General features: G+C 32.7%; 1 protein-coding gene across 1 annotated transcript; it reads left to right on the plus strand.

The window, feature by feature from the left end:
• The first annotated feature begins 2,977 nt into the window (after positions 1–2,977).
• On the plus strand, positions 2,978–6,719 carry LOC121128455 (uncharacterized). The gene is made up of 4 exons (XM_040724040.2): positions 2,978–3,451; positions 4,988–5,377; positions 5,439–5,631; positions 6,007–6,719. Exons 1-4 carry the CDS (start codon positions 3,026–3,028, stop codon positions 6,123–6,125), a joined length of 1,128 nt encoding a protein of 375 aa, XP_040579974.1. The 5' UTR covers positions 2,978–3,025; the 3' UTR covers positions 6,126–6,719.
• The last annotated feature ends 12,465 nt before the right edge of the window (positions 6,720–19,184 follow it).

Raw genomic sequence — 19,184 nt, forward strand, 5'->3', positions numbered from 1 at the left:
TTTTCCACGAGTGAAAAAACCTCTTTTAACTGAGTTGTACTTCTGTAATTTCAACACATACACTCATACACATATACCGGGTGCTGAAAAAACTTGTTTTTGAGCACCCGGTATATGTATTGTACAGTTTAAGATAGCTTCTGTCGTCCTTAATGTCACTGAACTATATTTCTTCTCTTTTTTGAATCATTTCTAGTACAGATAGTCTGAAGGACCGGACCTAAATTTAAAACTACATAGACGGAATAACTTAGGACTAACACAACACTCTTAACCATTAAGTAAACCAGGCTCATAGCCCATCATTGTAAATTTATTTATTTTTGTATCATCCTTATAATTGTTTCTTGAAGTAATAACCATAATGAACATCATTAAATGAATTAGGATACCTCTGTAAACATATGTATAAAAACAACCACCCAAACAAACTCCAAGAAATGGGGGATTATCTCTAATCCAATCCTCTCATCCATCATACACATCACATTTATAAATGTACATGTATACATATATTTCACAAAAATACAACATAGATTACAGTCGTTAGTTGGTACCTATTTCTTTCACAATACATCCATATGTATTTCGTATAATTGAAGTAGTTATTTAAAAGGTACAAATTTGTGTGTATTTGATAAATCTTCCCCTTATTACTAGTAAACCATTGATAAACAAATCTGTGAATTGAGGCCATCGACTCCCAAAGAAAACCTTGTGTTTGCTCAATCAAGGATTGCTACAAAATATTTATTTATACATATATTTATAGGAGGTTTTGTATCAGAGCTTATTATTCGATTCAACTTGGTCTTAGGATCTGTCGTATCAGTCCTTGGAACATGTTCAGTAATAGAATTGATTTTTAATAAAAGAAAAGAAGTTGAGTCATGTCATAAAGGACTGATCTTGATAATTTTTAAGACTGTTATGTAAGACTGAACTTGATAATTTTTAAGACTGATATGCAGGACTGAAATGGACCGGAGTGAGACTGAATTGGGTGAGTCTCCAGTCTTCAGTTCTAAATAGGAACTAATTAGAATAATACCACATGGATATCCATGTTTCTTCTAACAGTTTTTTTCTTGTTGGAATGAATTCCATAACTACAATCAATATCAAACATTCGGGTTACTACTTTCACTTCCTCAATTGCCCAGCAGTTCACCATTCTTTCCCTCTGTTGTATGATTAAGCTACGGTACAAAGCGTCTTGTCATTAAATATTTTAATGTTGAGGGAGGGAAATTTTTGATAATGTTGATCAGTTCTTGGTAGCAATTATTCCCTTTTATGTTTCATGGCAGCCTTTTCAAATGGGATGGGACAACAAACTTAACTTTGAGGCCAAGTTTCTTTAAGTGGGCCTGTATGGTCTGGCAGGTGACGGAAAATTCACAACACGTGGTTCAAATTTATACGGTTAGGTCAAAGTCCGCCATTTGGGCGATCAACTCGTCCAAATCGGCCTGACCAAGTCTTGCTGATCCCTAGATCCATTCAACGGATACATCCACGGTTTTTATTTGGCCTGGTACGTTCCAAACATTCCTTTCCGTTGCTCAGACGATTTCTGTATTTTTATGAAAGAGGATCCACATGTGTTTATAGTAAATCAACAATTCGTTGTCTTTGGGGTTGTTACTTCGATATTCGTAGAGCAATTGTCACGTGTTACACCCCTTTTGAAAGCTACAAATCTAACAATTCTGATGGTGTCATTGGATTAGAAGGGAATCAACTAGTTGAGGCGCAAAAATTACTTAATAGGGGAAATATTTCTAGCCACCCTGTATATTGGTTTATATTTATCGTTAATAATAGGGAAATATTTCTAGCCACCCTGTATATTGGTTTATATTTATCGTTAATGTATAAAAAATCACAACAAAAAACTTTCATGTGATATCCCATATTTTTGTAAAATTGTTGGACCTACTAGTTTTGGAGTTGGATATGGATAAATCCTTGATTGGTCTATGATCCCTTATTATAATTTTTGTAAGGTTAAACTAATTTGGTCCAAGTTTGATCTGGACTGGTCTTGTGTTAAAATTCTGTTTTTACAAATTATTAAACAGCAATGGTATCCCAAAAGCATCAACGAATTCTACATATATTTGTCAGCTTTCCATTTTCTACTTCTCTTCTTATTATTAATGTTCTGAGGAGTTAAAAAAACAGCTCAGGCCAATCTTCTTAAGACATTGAAGGACCATGCAAAAGATCTTGGAGTTTCCATTCTTGACTACCCACTGAACCATCAAAAAGATATGTGGAAAGAGCCTTGTGAGGGCAGAGAGGCCACTTTTGAGACCAGCAGTGAAAGAAACCCATCTTCTCCGTTGCAAGACTCATTTAATGATCTCAAAAAGGCCAAAGCCAAATTGGTGCAATCTTCAACAACGAGAAAACCTGAACCGTCGACTCCGTGAGGAAACGACAAAATGACAGTTATTTAAGCATTGGGGACATTGATGAATCAATGAGGACACTTAGTACTGCAAAGCATGAATATAGGCATACATTACATGGTTTTTGATCCTCAATTCTACTCAGAGTCTGAAAGGGCTAGAATTTATAATTCTCAAGTAAATCCTAACTGTTTTTCTCGATCATTCATAAGAACACACATTCGTGGTTACACTTTATACTCAGATAGTCCCTCTTCAAAAATAATTATAAGGGCATTGAAAATAAAAAAAATACTTTTCAGGTTGCCAACGGAACTCGTAAAAAAAGTGCTAAAGATTTACAATCCTAGTCATAAGTCTATAATGATGTAGAATATACAAAAAAAAATTTAAAAAAATGCAAATTATATAAATTAGTAACCGACTCACACACATATTGAACTTTGTAACTCTCATATTTATAAAGTTATCTTGTATTACGGCATCCATTTTCTTCAGTACAATTATGCTTAGTAAAATAGCCAGGTGACCCAACCTAGAGAAAAGTTTTTTTCTTACGTCAGTCCCTCTTATTCACTCAAGAAAATTGATTTACCCATGTGGAGATCATGTACACCGTTGTTTTAGTTCTCATTGGACATATTATTAAGGAAACCACATCAAATCAATATGCCTTTGGTGTATTTGAAAACTCTAAAGGACTCAAAGACATTTTCAACTTTGAAATCTCATTGGTAGAATCGCTCAGAAATACTCGAGAAATTCTTTCTGAGCGAAGAGACTTTTTACACAATCTGGAAAAATCATCACCCATTCTGAGTCCCAATCTGCTTAATTTGCAAATGAGCTCTGTGAATCACATCGATCCGTTCCATTACGACGGAGCAAGTCGAGGGCTTCTTGTACTCCTTGACACATACAAATTTGATTTGAGAGGAATGCTGCAAGGGATTGTGAGGGATCAAAGTCTGTCCATTGAACTTCTAGGGAAAGAAAGATTGACCCTTCAGGATCTCCTTCACTTATCCAAGAAGGTAATGTTTTAAAGTGTAGGCATTTTATTATTATGGTTGCTGTTATTGCGACAACCGGTTGGCAGGTAAATAAGGCTGGCCTCTCACTCCTTACTGTATATCGTATGTAACTCTAGTCAAAAGTAATACATATTTACTAATAAAATATATACATAATATGTGGTACTTCATCATAATATTAAACTAGGAAGTACGTTTTTCAAAATTGAGATTTTTTTATTAATCAAGGAATATATGACGCCATATTAAATTAGTGCAAGAAATATATAAGCAAACGGATGACGACTTACATTCCATTGTTATGAAAATGTTTCATTGCGATAAATGAAAAATAAGGATTCATGTTTTAAACATTCTGTGTCAAAAATGTGTTATTTTTTTATATACAGTGGACGCATTCAAAATTGCTACGCTCCAAAAAATATATTTAATCTGACAACTTCGAATATTTTATTCAAAACTTTGGTCCGAATTTTATGTAGACAACTATGAATTTCGGACTGAAGACTAGGATAGAAGAGGCCATAAGGATAGTGGATATTACCCACGACCAAGTAAGCAAAAAGTGGATTGCAAAGATTGTTGAGGCCCTGGACTGATTCCAATGATGATGGGATATACTATGTGTGGCAACAGTATATTTCATTTAGCTACAAGAGCAAGGGGAGGGGGGAGCGGACAATCTCTTTCACTTCTGGACACCACCAATACGGCCTCCATACCCAGCAAATTGTTCACCATTTGAATATTTTGTTTTATGAGCTTCATGGAGGGTCAGGCCATCCCTACTCATTACATGGCTCCTTTGGCCGGCCTCATACTCTGTTGTGGAGAGTATGTGGACCAACATCCCAGTAGACTATGTCGACAATGTCTGCAAGGTATTCAGGCCTCGTGCAGTTGCAATGGTTGCTGCTAGAGGATCACATTTTTAATAAAAAATGTAGTTGATAATTTGGTTACTAAATTATAAAAGTATTATATTTGTCATACTTATTTGTCTCAAATGATGTGCTTCTCCTCTCCATACTTTTTGGGTCAAGTCTAATAATTTTGCTTGAGAACTCTGTACATTATCCCCAAAATACTCATTTTATTGAAACGCATTTTTTTCTATTTCTTTTTTTGAGCAAGTAAAGGGGTTTTTTTTTTTAGAAAGATTTATGAAATGTTAGATAGATTTAAACTTAACAATCGTGTAATAAATGTTTTAAGAAATTAAAAACACTTCATTGGATAATCTATTTATTTTATAACATGTCTTATTTCCTGAAAACATTTATTACACAATTTTGTTAATTCTATTTTCTCTTTTAATTCATTGATCTATTCTACTCATAGATAAAAAAAAAAACATACTCCTTCCTTATTGGTAGTATCCCTTGGATCCTTTTTTATTTTTTCTACAAATCTGTTTGATGTTGTAGCTCCCATAAGTGGAAAAAGTAAACAAACAATTGATATTTTTAACGTTTAGTCTCTATTTTTAAAATTGCAAACCAAGTTCCTTTTCAATTCATAATTCTTCTTATCTAGGCATTCGACTATAACTGGTACGATTCTTCTATTGCACTCCTACGTGTCTACCTCAAAGCTCATCCTGATCCTTCCACAGACTCTTACCGTGAAAAACTCGTTCAAATCCATAATATACACCTCAAAAAGAACTTAAAACGTGTAGGAAAAAATTTCAAAGTCTATCCCTATATGATTGACTCCCAAACCCTTCAAAAGAAAAAGAAACAACCAAAGGTCATTGGTAAAACAACTTTTTACAATCGAAATGTTTCACATATCCCTCCCCCTGCTCAGCTTGACGTACAAAAATTAAAGGAATCCGAATTAGCCATGATTGAGTTTACGGATTTGGCCGAGGAGGAGTTTAGACGGATATGTCGTGAGGAAATATCACCTCCAGAATCGAGTGTAAGCATTTTTTTAAATTACTTTTAATGAAATTGCGATGAATGAATTTTCAATTTTTTAGGAGAGAAAATGTATTTTACTTCATCATAATGATCCGTATCTTCGACTTGGTCCCTTTAAACAAGAAATCATTTCAGAAGATCCTCCACGGATGATTCTAGTAGATTTTTTTACCGATGAGGAGATGGATTTTTTAAAAAAGAAGTCATATCCTTCATTGTCAACTGCTAGAACAAAAGAAATTCCCAAAAAGGGTACGTACATAATACCTATATGGGCACAAAGGTCCTGGACTTGATACATAGATGGTGCTGTTTTGTTTTAGTAAGCAAAAACCTTTCAAAATTTTGTGACGAGTTTTTGTGACATTACTTTTTTTATTTCGAAAACAATTGTGTGAAAACAATTTTAAGGGAAAAAATACCGTTCAAACTATGCCGTAGCTTAACAAGTTGTTGAGAACTTCACTCAATAAAGTGAATAAATTAAAAAGAAACAAAAACAATTTTGCACCAAAAAAAAGAAGTGTTTTCTTTGTTCAACCCGGGACTTTTCAGACTATGTGTTAGATATAGTCAATCTTAGGGATTGACATTATTTGCATTTGAATGTACTGAATATTCTTTCAGAAATCAAAAAGAAGAAGCGAAATCGTATTGTTCAAAAATCTGTTCAGCACTGGCTCAAAGACATCAAATTCAACCAAGAGTATAATCTCCAAATCCTCCGGGGAGTTGAACAAATTTGACCCCTCCTTTCCCGACTGGTACAAAGAAAAAGAACCTGAGGACATATATGGCTTCCAAATAGTTCATCCCATCCTCTATCGCCTCTCACTCAAAATAGAACACGCTACACGACTCAAGGTAACAGATCGATGGAGCTCTTCAGCATATCAAGTCACCAACTATGGGCTTGGAGGTCTTTGTGAACTCCACATAGATCCACATGGCATGCTACGTGGTACAATGGTTAACGATGACCGCGTTTCTCTTTTCAAAACAGGAGATATGATCCTCACACTCATGGGATGGTTAGATGATGTTGAAGCAGGGGGATCAACTGCATTTATATATCCTGGACGGGAAGGGATTCTTAAGCCTAGAAAAGGTTCAGCTGCCATTTGGTTTAATTTGCATAAAAATGGGAAAAAAAGTTTTTCCACGTCCCATGGGGGATGTCCCATCATTGGAGGAACGAAATGGATTCTGAACAAGTGGATGTTCTACTTTGATCAATTCCATGAGTATCCCTGTGGATTAAATGAATTTGAAGATTACAAAGTCTTTGATAACAATAGATAAAGTAATTTAATAAATGTTAGGGAAAAACCAACAAGAAATAATTGTTTTATTAATTGACAAGTAATTTTATTTTATTTTTTTGATGATAAGATAGTTTGATGAGCTGGGAAGACTATGACACTTTGCTAATTAATTGAAGTAGTCATAATCATAAGCAGTAATCGAGAAAATTAAGGTTGCACGAATAAATCCAACATAATAATGCTCATCACATCTATTATGCGAGTATACACAATTTATTCTAAGAAATTTGTAGATTATGATCTTCAAATGTCAAAAAACCTCCCTGTCTCAAAATAAAGAGCCACAGGATCATATTTTTAATTTGGGAGGGGGGCTTGGTTTTTGGATTTTGTTTTAGAAAATAATACTATAACTAATTTTTTTTTTGAAAAAAATTTCAAAATCTATATCTATTTACATGAAAGTTTCAAAAATTAATTAAAGTAGATAAAAAACTAATAAATTAAATTTCAAATGTTTCATTTTTTAGAAAAAAAAATCTCAAAAATCCACAGCTTTTAAAATAAATTAAAATTTCTATCAAAAAAATAGAAAATCTATAGCTATTAGAAGAATATTACATTTTCGAGAAAAGAGTTTTAAATATTAGATTTTTTCAAAAAATTTTGGAAAAAAAGTTTCAAAAATTAGATTTTTTCGATTTTTTTGTAAAAATTCACAGCTCTTCAGAAAGAATTGAAAACTTTAGAATTATTTTTTGAAAAATTACATGAAATTTAAAATTTTGATTTTTTTTTGAAAAATAATTCAAAATCTACAGCTTTACACAAAAAATTTCAAATATTCAAATCCATATCTATTCAGAAAAATTCAAGAACTAAATTTTGTGAAAAATTTGCATATTTGGGAGGGTTACATCCCTTCCAGCCACACCCCTCCCGAAATCCCTGAAGAGTTTCTCTGATTTCAAATATGTCTTGTTTGAGGGAGAGAAAATGAAACGTTAGTAATTATCATGCTTTGAAAATTTGGTCTTCCTTAGCCACCTTGTAACTGCTTTTATTCTAGTAAAAACATTCCATTGATCTTCAAAAATTGAGGGAGTATTTATTTGGTGTAGAAGCAACATGTAAAAATTTTATAGTCCAAAAGCTCTTCAAGGAAAACAATTCAATAGCTGGGTGAACCTGAGTTATTGAATATGTGGCCTGTCATCCTAAAAATAAGCTATTACGGTTTTTTTGTGATGGATTTGTATTTTTTGACATAGAATTCTTCATTTGTATGACAAAAATACTCTGTTTAATTCTTGGGAGGTGCCACCAATTGAAAAAGTTAATCGTCGCATTGAAATAATCAGAAGATTTTATTGTCAGCCTATATCAGGGCCAAATATTGTTCCTTCGATTAAAGGAAGGCTTTAAATTATAGATAACATTCTAATTAGGTATATTTGGATACTGAAAATTGCTTTTGAGAAAATTGCCTGTGGAAACTTTCCATGAAGTAAATTGTCAATTGGGAAAATTGCTTTTGGAAAAATATCACGTCATTTACTAACAAAATCAGAATACTTCGGCCATGAACTTGGTTAAAAACCACCTTCACTTCATAAAGAATATAAGCCCCTGCCAAATGCTCCATAATGGACCCCGGCCTATGGGTGGATTAAAACTTCGACAAAGCAATCAATTAGTCTAAAAACGACCACCAATTAAGTATGTAGGCCCCTCTCCCAACACAGCTATAAAAATTCTGGGCCCCAAATTTTATATATGTTACTTTTGAATTTTTGAATCCGTGGGCTTGGTGTTCATTTTGTTGTATTCAGAGGAAGTATAAAAGCTTTGTAAAGTGGCAGGAGTGGTTTTTAACTTGCTGGATGCCTATATGTTTTTTGAAGTGGAAGGGGTTGTTTATAACCAGCTGATGTTTTTGCCATATTTTTAAACACCCCATGGCTTGGGTATTATTTTGAAGTATTTGGAGGAGGCCTATGCTTTATGGCAGACGGTTGTTTTTAACCTACTTGGTGGCTCGACCATTCACAAAACAATTTTTTGCCCGATGCATTCTGATTTTGTTATTAAATGATGGGAAGTTTTCCCAATGGCAATTTTCTCAGTGGAAATTTTCCCCCATGGCAATTTTATCATTAGCAATTTTCCACTAGTAAATTTCTCCTAGGCAACTGTTCTAGGACTAGTATATCTACTCATCGTAGAAATTTAAAACAAAGCCTGAAATTGACCAAAATATGTTAAAATATATAACTATGAAGTAATAAGTAATTTTAGGTCAAAACAAGAGGTTATGTGATATAAAATGTTTTTTATTTCGGAGAGAGAAAAAAACACGTTACTCATTTTCGTATTTCAAAAAGATAATAAAAATAAGTTGTTTATACTCGTACACAGATGATAGATATAATAATCCTGTATTATCCATTGCCAATATAATTGTGTCCTTGTGTCCTCCAATGTAATGAATTTTCATCCCTCACAGTCAAAACTATCATTTCTGAAAAGCTATTTTTGAACACTACCAAATGCCTATAAAGTTCCATGATCTACTTCTTATTGTGTTTTCTTTGGAGTTCTGTCTTTGGTTTGAACTCTTTTGTCAAGATTTGTCAGAACACACTGTCTTTCAAAAATAACTCTGTGGTGGTTAAAAAAATGAGTAAAGAAAATATTATATTTTGTTAATAATTCTACATCTCAGGTTTATATATTAACACAATGTTAAATAGAGACATCAATAAATGCTTTAAAATGACACCAAATATTCTTTTCCATAAGGAACATCATTGCAAAATATATCTATCTATCTATGTATATACAATACAACGATAGAACTTCGTTAATGGCGTAATCAGTACTGCTATAAATTAGTTAGTCAAACCTCATATCCTACTGATAATTTTATGACTCGTGCAACATATTTTTATTTTATTCGATTCTTATTCTTCTTCAAAAATAAATGTCAACAAAGCTCTCTTACTTATTAGAATGATTTGATCTATACCATATGTAATTTCATAAAACGTGTACCTAGTAAATTTGATTCAACTGACCAATCCGAGGATTGTCAGTAGAAAATATTTTTATGAAGAGTCTGCCACAAAATGATCAATGATGGGCAGTTTAATTTGACTTGTTTTGTCTGAATAGTGCAATAAGGAATCGAATGCTACGTTTGGAAATTGAGTTGTATGATCTTTGAATGTTAGCGGTAAGTCAGTGATGGGATATTCAATTGTTGGATTTAAAACATGCAATTCATTATTTATTTTGAACAAGAAAGTTACCATAAATTATGAACAAACTAAAAAAAAAAATCATTATATCCACAAGGTGGCGTGACAGTCTGTAGCTTGTTATTAAAAAAATGGTCTTTGAGAATACTTTAAATAAGTTTAAATGGAATTTATTTACATTATTAAATGGGTATTTATTATGGAAACAATTCTTGCTTCCATTCAGGGAACCATTATGTGACTATGATATACAATTTCAGTATTCAAGGAGTTGATACAATTTGGAGAAATTGTCAAATTTTTTTGTTAATTGTCGTAAAAAAGTATTTTAAAAGTAACAGTGATTCAACTCAAGAGCCATCTAACGATTAAAAATTAATTCACTGGGTAGGCAGCAAAACGTGTATTCGAGAGATGAATTTAAAAATACATCAACAGTTTTATATTTTATATTAAAAAAAATGTTAACAAAACACGTCGACAAGATTTTTTCACTCAATATGGCTACTTTCATTATCAATCACAGCATTTACACGTCTCCTGAAAGTAATGTAGGAGTTGACGACAAACTCCTCTGACAAGCTGTCCCATACGACCACTATGGAGGACTTCATTGAGTCCACATTTGGATGTGAGGTCTTGTTGGTTTCCTTCTCCAAAGTACTCCATATAGAACAGTCAAGTGGGTTCAAATCTGGGGAGGAAGGGAGCCATATCTCTTTGGACAGCAATCGAACAATGCTATCTGTACATAAGTTTTGGGACTTGGCGGACGTGTGAAAGGGAATACTGTCGTGAGTCCAAGTGTAGTTACCCTCCAGATAGTTGTTCTTCAGCCCTGGCAAGATGGTTTACCTAAGAAACCGTATATTAGTCCTCCTGGTCAATATATTATTTTCAGCCTTGAAAAATAAACGGAGCTATCGTCTTTCCAAGAGAGGCCACAACGCCAAGGACCATTTTTGAGTTAGATATTTGGTGTGGTAAGCCCTTTGGACCTCTTCTTTTGTTTTCTTAAGCCAGCAGTCATTTTGGTAGCTGTGGAATTGAGCAATTGTGAAGTTCTTCTTGTTCGAGAAAATTTTCACAATTAAGCCATTACCCTTGATCCATGTGAGGATTTTTTGCACCTCTCGAGCCCACTGGATTTATTGGCCTTTATCAGAATGTAGTGTAGTATCCTTGTGAAAGAAAATAGTTCAAAGTTGTGCTTCATAGGCCTCTTGATGGTCTTAGGAGCCACAAAAAAGTCGTGGCGAGGCGATTAAACGACTTAGTGGGATCTTCCATTATATTCTTCTCCAAACTTGAAAAAAAACTTTGTATCCCCCGTAAATTATACCCTCTACTTCCTGACATCCTGGAGAGGTATTGTAGAACGCTTAACAGAGTCTGTAATCTTCCTCACATCAACTTCAGCATCTAGGAGATCGGAGATGCGCTGCCTTTTTCCCAAACTGCGACCGATTATAATATAACATTTTCACAATACGATACGAGAACAATGTTATAAACAACATTATTTTTATAAAAGTTTTCTAATTGACTACTTTTGATATATATTTAAAGTTAATAGGGCTGTAAGGATGCATTGGAATCATTTACATAATTGGTAAATAATGGTCTTTTTTGAAGTATCAGAATCTGATAAATACTGTCAATTTTACCAATACCTTTACATACTTATTCAGTATTAAGCAAAAAGAAAATAGTTCTTTCACTCTTAAAATTTATTATTTTAAATGGTCAATTAAAAAAAGGAGGTGAGGATCATTCAATGGAATAATCTGGGGCTAACTCTAGGGGCTCCTGAAAGTAGGGGCCCGGATAAAACTGTTTTTTCTTCAATTTTTATTTTAACATATCAGAAGTGATAAAATAATAGACCTGTCGTAAAAAATTCAGTTCATAACATGTATTTTTGTCTAAAATAACCTTTATGATTGTTAATGTAATACCTTTAAACATAATTAATAATTAAAATTGGCATCGTAATTGTTCATAAAGACGGTATCGGATCCCGCTTAAATTTTGGTATCGATACATCCCTATAAATTAATCATAATAAATAAGTTTGACTCAAATAATTCAGAGACTGAATGTCAAAGCGAATACAAATTAATTAAGTCCATTCAACAAGTTTGACTACTTGATTTAAATATATATCAGCAATGGTTCTCTTATGGGGGGAACTTCCCTTCAGATGTGCGATTAGATTTGAGTAGTCCACGGAGATTGTTTAATTTTTGCATAAAATTCTGTCAAAATTTATATAGTGTTAGTACTTAAGATACATATTATCTAAGATGATACGTAGTTCAAAAAGTTAGAGTATTTCATTATAAAACCAAAACAAAACAGTATTAATAGATCATTCAGAGCTTATTTGAGCCCAATTGATCAATGATGAAGAAACGATGTGAGAAAAACAACAGTTAAAAAATAAAAGTTAACTGAGAGTTATTGGTAATATTGACCCTATCCAATTTATTCACGAAATCTTTTTACAGATAGACAACGATTTTTATCAAATGAAATATACCCTCGTTATATTTCAAGGACATACATCATTTTTTGATTAAATCAAAGCAAACTTTTCATTAGTGTTGCCTGCTGGGTGATCTCTTCATCTCATTTCAACTAATTAAACGACCTTTCTCATCACTAATCGCTCAACAAAAGAAGACTAATTGTTCAAAATTAGACTCTACTAGGTGCCATTATATTTCGTTCTTGTACCATTTTTGCTGTTGAACAATGTAATTTATTTACCGTTATTTCTAATGGTGGCTTAATTAAGATATTTATCCTTCTTATAAGCATTTGATGTATATATATATATATAAACGCCAAGATAGCTAAGGTAGATTGAAGTTGACGTTTTTTTTGCCAACGTTTAAGCCGTTCTTTTGCGTTGTCCATTTCATTTTTTTTTCAATTTAAGGTATATGCGTTGCTGCAAATGTAATATCAGCCGTTATCCCACATATCACACTCAATTTCATCAAATATTACGTATATATTTTTTGTTCCAAAGGTTTGTAAAAAGTAATTTATATTTCTTTGAAGTTTTTATCGAAAATTAAATAATAATATTTTAACTATAATAATCACTAATTATATAATGTTGATGACCAAATCTAATGTTGTTATGATTAGTTAGGTTAATTTTGAATCCATGTCATCTATGTATTAAGAAATAAAATTCGATCAATAATTGGCTTAATGTTTAAGCTAAATTCATCAATTACGTCAGAAAAAGAAGGCTCGCTAACGGAGGGGTAAAATAAAGGATGGGTCGTCAAAATTTAAGAACTGAAATATCTCTTGTATTAGCCTGTTTCAGAACCGTTTGAAGGGAAAGGAGAAGACTTAGCTACAAAACTCTCCCAGCAGCGATTTTCTCATGCATTTTATGGTGGAAAAACATTTCATGGTTATTCAGAGACTAAATAACTCATGCTTAAATACCACATTTGTACATGTTTCTCGATTCGTCGCTGAACATGTAGAATCACAATTTTTGCTCATACCTTTTGATAGGCTACAAACTGGCTGTCCCAGATCCAAAACGACCTCATTATCGCTTACCCCAATGTCTGCCCTAGTCGAGTAATCCTCTTTCAGAGACCCACTTCTCTCTTCTAGACCAACACGAATGAGTGTGTGAAGTGCTGTAGGTCCCTGATTAAGCTCTTCCAGGAACACAGGAAGCAGTTTTTGGAGTCCCGCTTGTTTGTACAGGAGGGTTTCAGCCTGAGGAAGAACAAAACTCATTTGAAGGAACTTTTGCTCATGTTGGACAACTCACGTCTTCGCATAGCCAACGACACCAGGTGGTTCTTAACGGGGAGATAGATGGAAAAAATCAAATAGAGTACCTACAGACCGGATCTCAATCTCTGCGACCCATTTCTCTTCTGTAAGCTGAAGTAATTGCTTTGTGATGACGATGATATGAAGACTTTACAGACGGCGTTGAGTGGGTGATGAAGTTAGTAAACGAAGAAGAGCTCTTTGGGTAGTTGTGGGAGTTGGAGAGCCACTCCCATGACGTTATTCGAGCCGGAGGAGACAATGTGACATAATTGTTTACTTTTTTCAATCTTTTGAATGTAATTTCTTGTCTTTCTAGGACAGTCTCAATCATTTAGGCACGTCCTAATACATTATAATAAGTATGTTTCTCTTCCATTTAAAACCTTCCTACGCTGCTATAAACAACATATTTTACCTTTTGTAAATTACACTTCATAATTCCCTTTAATAACTTGGGAAGGACAATATTATATTTGTATGTAGCTTGTGTTGTGTCATCCCCTTATTTAGGACTGAAGACTGTATTTTGTGTCGGGTCCAGTTCAGTTTTAATAGCATGCCAAGATCTTTCCTCTATGACGTCACTCAATTTTATATATTATGTGGTTAATCAGCTATACTACTAAAAATTCTACAGATCTACAGAATGGAGTAGACCAAAAAAAATAAGAAACGACACAACTTTAAATAAGTATGATTCAAAACTATTTGACATTCATACACATTTTAACATTTATTACATACAATAGTTTTATAAAAGGTTCTCGACGCCTAAGGTCATGTTGTACTCATAGGAATGGTTCTCATTGGAATTACATATGTTTGTCCCTACATACCAACAACTATCCTTAGTCATGGAGGAGGGTCTTCCTCTTATTCTCCACCATTGTTTTGACATCTCTTTGACGGTCATTGTAATGTTGGATTTTAACATACATGCTCGTACAAATGGATGTTAGTATTACATATACTAAGTTAAGTACCAACATGTACCTTTAATAGTTGAACAACGCATCTTAGTGAAGGACAGATACAAAATATTTGAAATATTTGAATTTGGAGAGGTAAATACTATACATTCATATGTAGGTAATAAAAAAGTATGACTTGACATATATATTTCCCATGTACTTCATTCAATGACGATGTTTTTGAAGGGTCATTATATAATTAGATCAATCTTGAAATACAAATATGTACAACATGAAAAATGAATTCAAATTTAATGTCATTCTCAGTAATTTAGTTTACTTACTATGCTTAAGCATTTGTAGGTGGCTTCTTATAAATGTGTTGGCATGCACTAAAGAATCCAACAAGCATCTTTAGTAAAGATGTGAATATTATGGAATTTCACGTGAGCATATATTTGAAAAAAATAAAAGTTGGTAAAACTGTAAGATATGGATAAATTGTATAACTTTGCCCGCATGTCATACTTTCTCCTTTCTATCTTGAAATTGGAGAGAGCGACAGCAGATAGTTGAAATGAATCATTGGAACCTTTTAATAATAAAAAAATAACGTCGTTATTGCAAATAAAACGAATAATTTATGTATTATTTGAGTGGAAGATGAAGGGTTTCGACTCAATCGATCACAATTGCTAAAACAATTTTCCTCTTCGGATTAGACAACTATTGGAGTTTGTACGGAATATTTCTATTTATAGAATTATTCAGGAGTTAATGGATTTGATGACATATAAGTTCATCTCCATCATCACACCTATTACGTTCATCCAGTAATTTTATACTTATAATTAATGATAGATACTTTTAAAAGTCGTAATACTTTAGTTAATGCGATATGATCTCCTCGGGCCTCATCCCTCAGTCCACGGATTCACTTCCCCTCCCCCCTCGGAAAACTTCATAAGTGACAAATCCAGAACCTCCTTCAGATAATGAAAACTTCCACTTACTTGCATGATCCTTCAAATTACTCTAATTGTTAAAATATCTTGAAAAAGTACGGATCCCTCTCCTCCTGATCCAATAATATACTTTCCGTTTTGCAAAGTTTTTAAAAGGTTACTATAATTGACGGCAAACTTATGCAATGTTACCCGAGATATGAGTGATCATATTAATTAATTACTTACCCATATGTAAAAAATTCAAATTTATTAGCGAGCAATGATCCCTATAATTTATTAAGTGATCCCCGTCAGCAGATATGTAGTTTCTCAAATTTACCAATATATACTAATCTTATTGATTTACACGGACGACGATTTAGAGAATTTCGATACCTCTAATCATCATTGTAGTTGTACGAAATATCACCTTCATCAAGCGCAATACCTATGGTGGTTACATTCTGATAAGGGTTTTAAAAAAAAAATATTCTTTTAATTAATTAGATGGAGTACAACTCCATCTAATTAATTATAAGTAATAAGTAAAGTATAAGTAAACATTAGCGTATTACATTTACTCCATCTAACCTAGGAACACATAGAGTTCAATAGAATAATTTCTTAAGAGGGCGTTGTCATTGAGTTACATAAATTCAAATTCTTTAAAATTTTAAAATGGTGTTATAATCATTTTTTAATTGTTTAGGAGTGAATGTGTAAGTATAAAGAGTGCGAACATTAATGGAGATTAAAACTGTATATTTGGGGGGAGGAGAGTTAGTTATAAGAGCAAATCCCTGTTGGACTTGGAGTGGAAATAAGGATAGACTTTGTAGTAATTCCTGCCTATATCCTTTCCAGACACAGAATGAAATTTGTGTGCATATCCATCCATTCATAGCTGACTCCAGCAAATCTAATAAAATGTAATAAAAGCTAACCCACTCTTCTGCCAAACAGTCTTCCATTTGTTAGAGTGTCCTCTATGCAACGTTTCGTTTGTAAAAATTGGTTAATTTTCATTTACTTTTCTATAGGCCGTTATTTCAAAATTAGTTGTTGTTACACTTATATCTTTAGAGAAGTTATATCTTATTTTAAATATAACTTGTCTGTATTACATATATGTAACATTTTTGGATCAAAAATGTTATATTTTAAATCGTAATTACACGTTTCAAATTCACAGCTCAAGGCGTTATCCCACAAAAGTCAAAATATACTCTATATTATGACTTTTGTCAGTGCTCGTCTCGTGTCTACTCCAGTCTTTTTTAAGTGTTCTGAACATTGAGCAATTGAGCTTGATTAATATTTTACAACACAGGGATATTCTCTACAGCTGAGAAGAGTTGACAAACCAACAAATTGTTTTAGGCCTTCAATTTTTATCTCTTTGGAAGAAAGGTAAAGATATAATATATAGGTTACATCCTGCTTTTAAGTCAAATACACTTTCTTTTTATTATAAAGCCTAATTATATTTAAGTCTCTTTTTTAAGAAAAGGTTGCAATAAATATTGCTAAGCGGAGGAATAGTGAACTCTCCGAAACTTTGATGTTTTATTCATCAACTGTTGATTCGTTTATTCTATTGTTAGAGCCCTAAACATTGATTTATTGATCTTGACTTAACTCTCGTTAATTAGTGAAAAGATCCCTTCTATTCAATTAAAAAAGTTCATTACGTAATTGGCAAACTACCAACTGATTATTGGCATTCTTTTTTTTTGTTTACAAAAATAAGATCACAGCTCTGACAATTTGAAGAATTTGTGCTAGGAGAACAACTTAGACGTTAAGACATTTTGTTAAATTAGATAAAAAGAAGTGTAAGTGGAAGGATAAAACACAAATTGCACTCCCTACCTAGCAAAGATAACAGCCGAAATTACTCTGTTGTGTATCCTCAATTTACTCTCTTCCTTAAAAGGATTACTTTAATGTCTCCCAAGAAATTATCAGTGTTAATTCACACACTCGTGGCTAATTTATACTTATTTGAGATGTCAATCAAAGATTTTTTTTGATTATTTGTTATATTGGCTAAGATATAAAATTGTTAGCAATACATTTACAAGGGAGCACCCCTTATGGAAAATCGCTTTTGCAAAACATGAAGAGAGACGGCAGTTCATTTCCTGCCTTAATGTGAAGCGACATAATAAATCCAACGGGATTGATACAATAGAGTTTATCAGCATTTAAAATTATACTTCAACCTAGTGACTTATCCTTTATATACATACATTGGTACTTCTTTAGATGAAATTAATTTTATTACAACAAACGTTTCAAACGTTCTCTAGAAATTTAGATCCACAGAAACACTACTAATCGCAAATTTAAATTTTCTTCTAATAATTTCTTAAAACTCCATTGATGAATGATTTATTTTATTACTACTAATTGCAAATTTAAATTTTCTTCTAATAATTTCTTAAAACCCCATTGATGAATGATTTATTTTATTTCTGCCTGTTTCTTCTCCTCTCGTACGTTGCCATTATTTAATTTCATGATTAATTGCTTTAAGATATTTTGTAAAACAAAAGTATCCTTCTATTATGTTAACTTAATAGTTAATTTTGGTATTATATTTAAATGAACTACTAAGCTAAGGCTAACTGCAGACAAGAATTGTAATAAAAATTGTAAAGATGGTACGTGTTTTTCAATTCAATCGACCTCTCCCAGTCGAAAATAGCTAAAACTGGGCGCAATCTTACTTTTGACTCTCAAACTATTCCAACGAGCATCACTACAATATAAAATAAAAACCAAATCTTGCTACCTCATTCTACAAATAATTTAAATTTTTCTTTGCAACGACAAAGCATACTTGCTAGACCTATAAAGTGTACCTATAGTGAATATGTTAAACTTACTCTATTAAAGTTGAAGCTCGTTGAGTCCTCCTTCCATCTCTTTTGACGAATGTGAAACCTCTGAGGAAGTTATTGGATAAAAATTAAGGTATGAATACAGTCTGAAACACTATGAAGGAATCTGGCAAGTGACTGTCTCTCTAAAAGCTCGATCACTTTTAAAAGCAGACTCCATCCTCACAAGTATTACATGTAAAATTTACAAGAGCAGAGCTTTTGGTAAAACTCTGAGGTCATCTGGTTTAAATATTCTTATATATAGACAATTTAATTTTAAAACTTATTAAATTGTGAATACTATTTATTTTTTGTTGAACCTATCAAGGATTTAAAATCCGGTTTCGACTCCCTTCCTCTTTTGTATGTGTATCTTGTTATTATGAATTATATATTTCGTCTTTGTGATTTTTTCTGATAGGTTTTACATCGTATTTTTGTGTTGTTTTTCATTTTTTAGCGGTCTGCTTCCAACTTTGAATGCTGGAATTTTAAATTGTGTCCATAATATAATTTGATTCCTCTTGTGTGACTGCTTTTATTTTATTTTTTTACTTGGATGACTAATACATGAAGGAAGAAAAAACCCACTATAAACATAATAACAAACTGTGTTTACTGTAAACCCTGTCCAATATATCCTTATATTAAAGCATATACTGCCTCATTTTTAGGTTAAAGTAATGTTATATCAAGGGTTGAGTGGTCCTGAAAT

The sequence above is a fragment of the Lepeophtheirus salmonis genome, chromosome 13, assembly GCF_016086655.4.
Source record: "Lepeophtheirus salmonis chromosome 13, UVic_Lsal_1.4, whole genome shotgun sequence".
NCBI classification, from domain to species: Eukaryota; Metazoa; Arthropoda; class Copepoda; order Siphonostomatoida; family Caligidae; genus Lepeophtheirus; species Lepeophtheirus salmonis.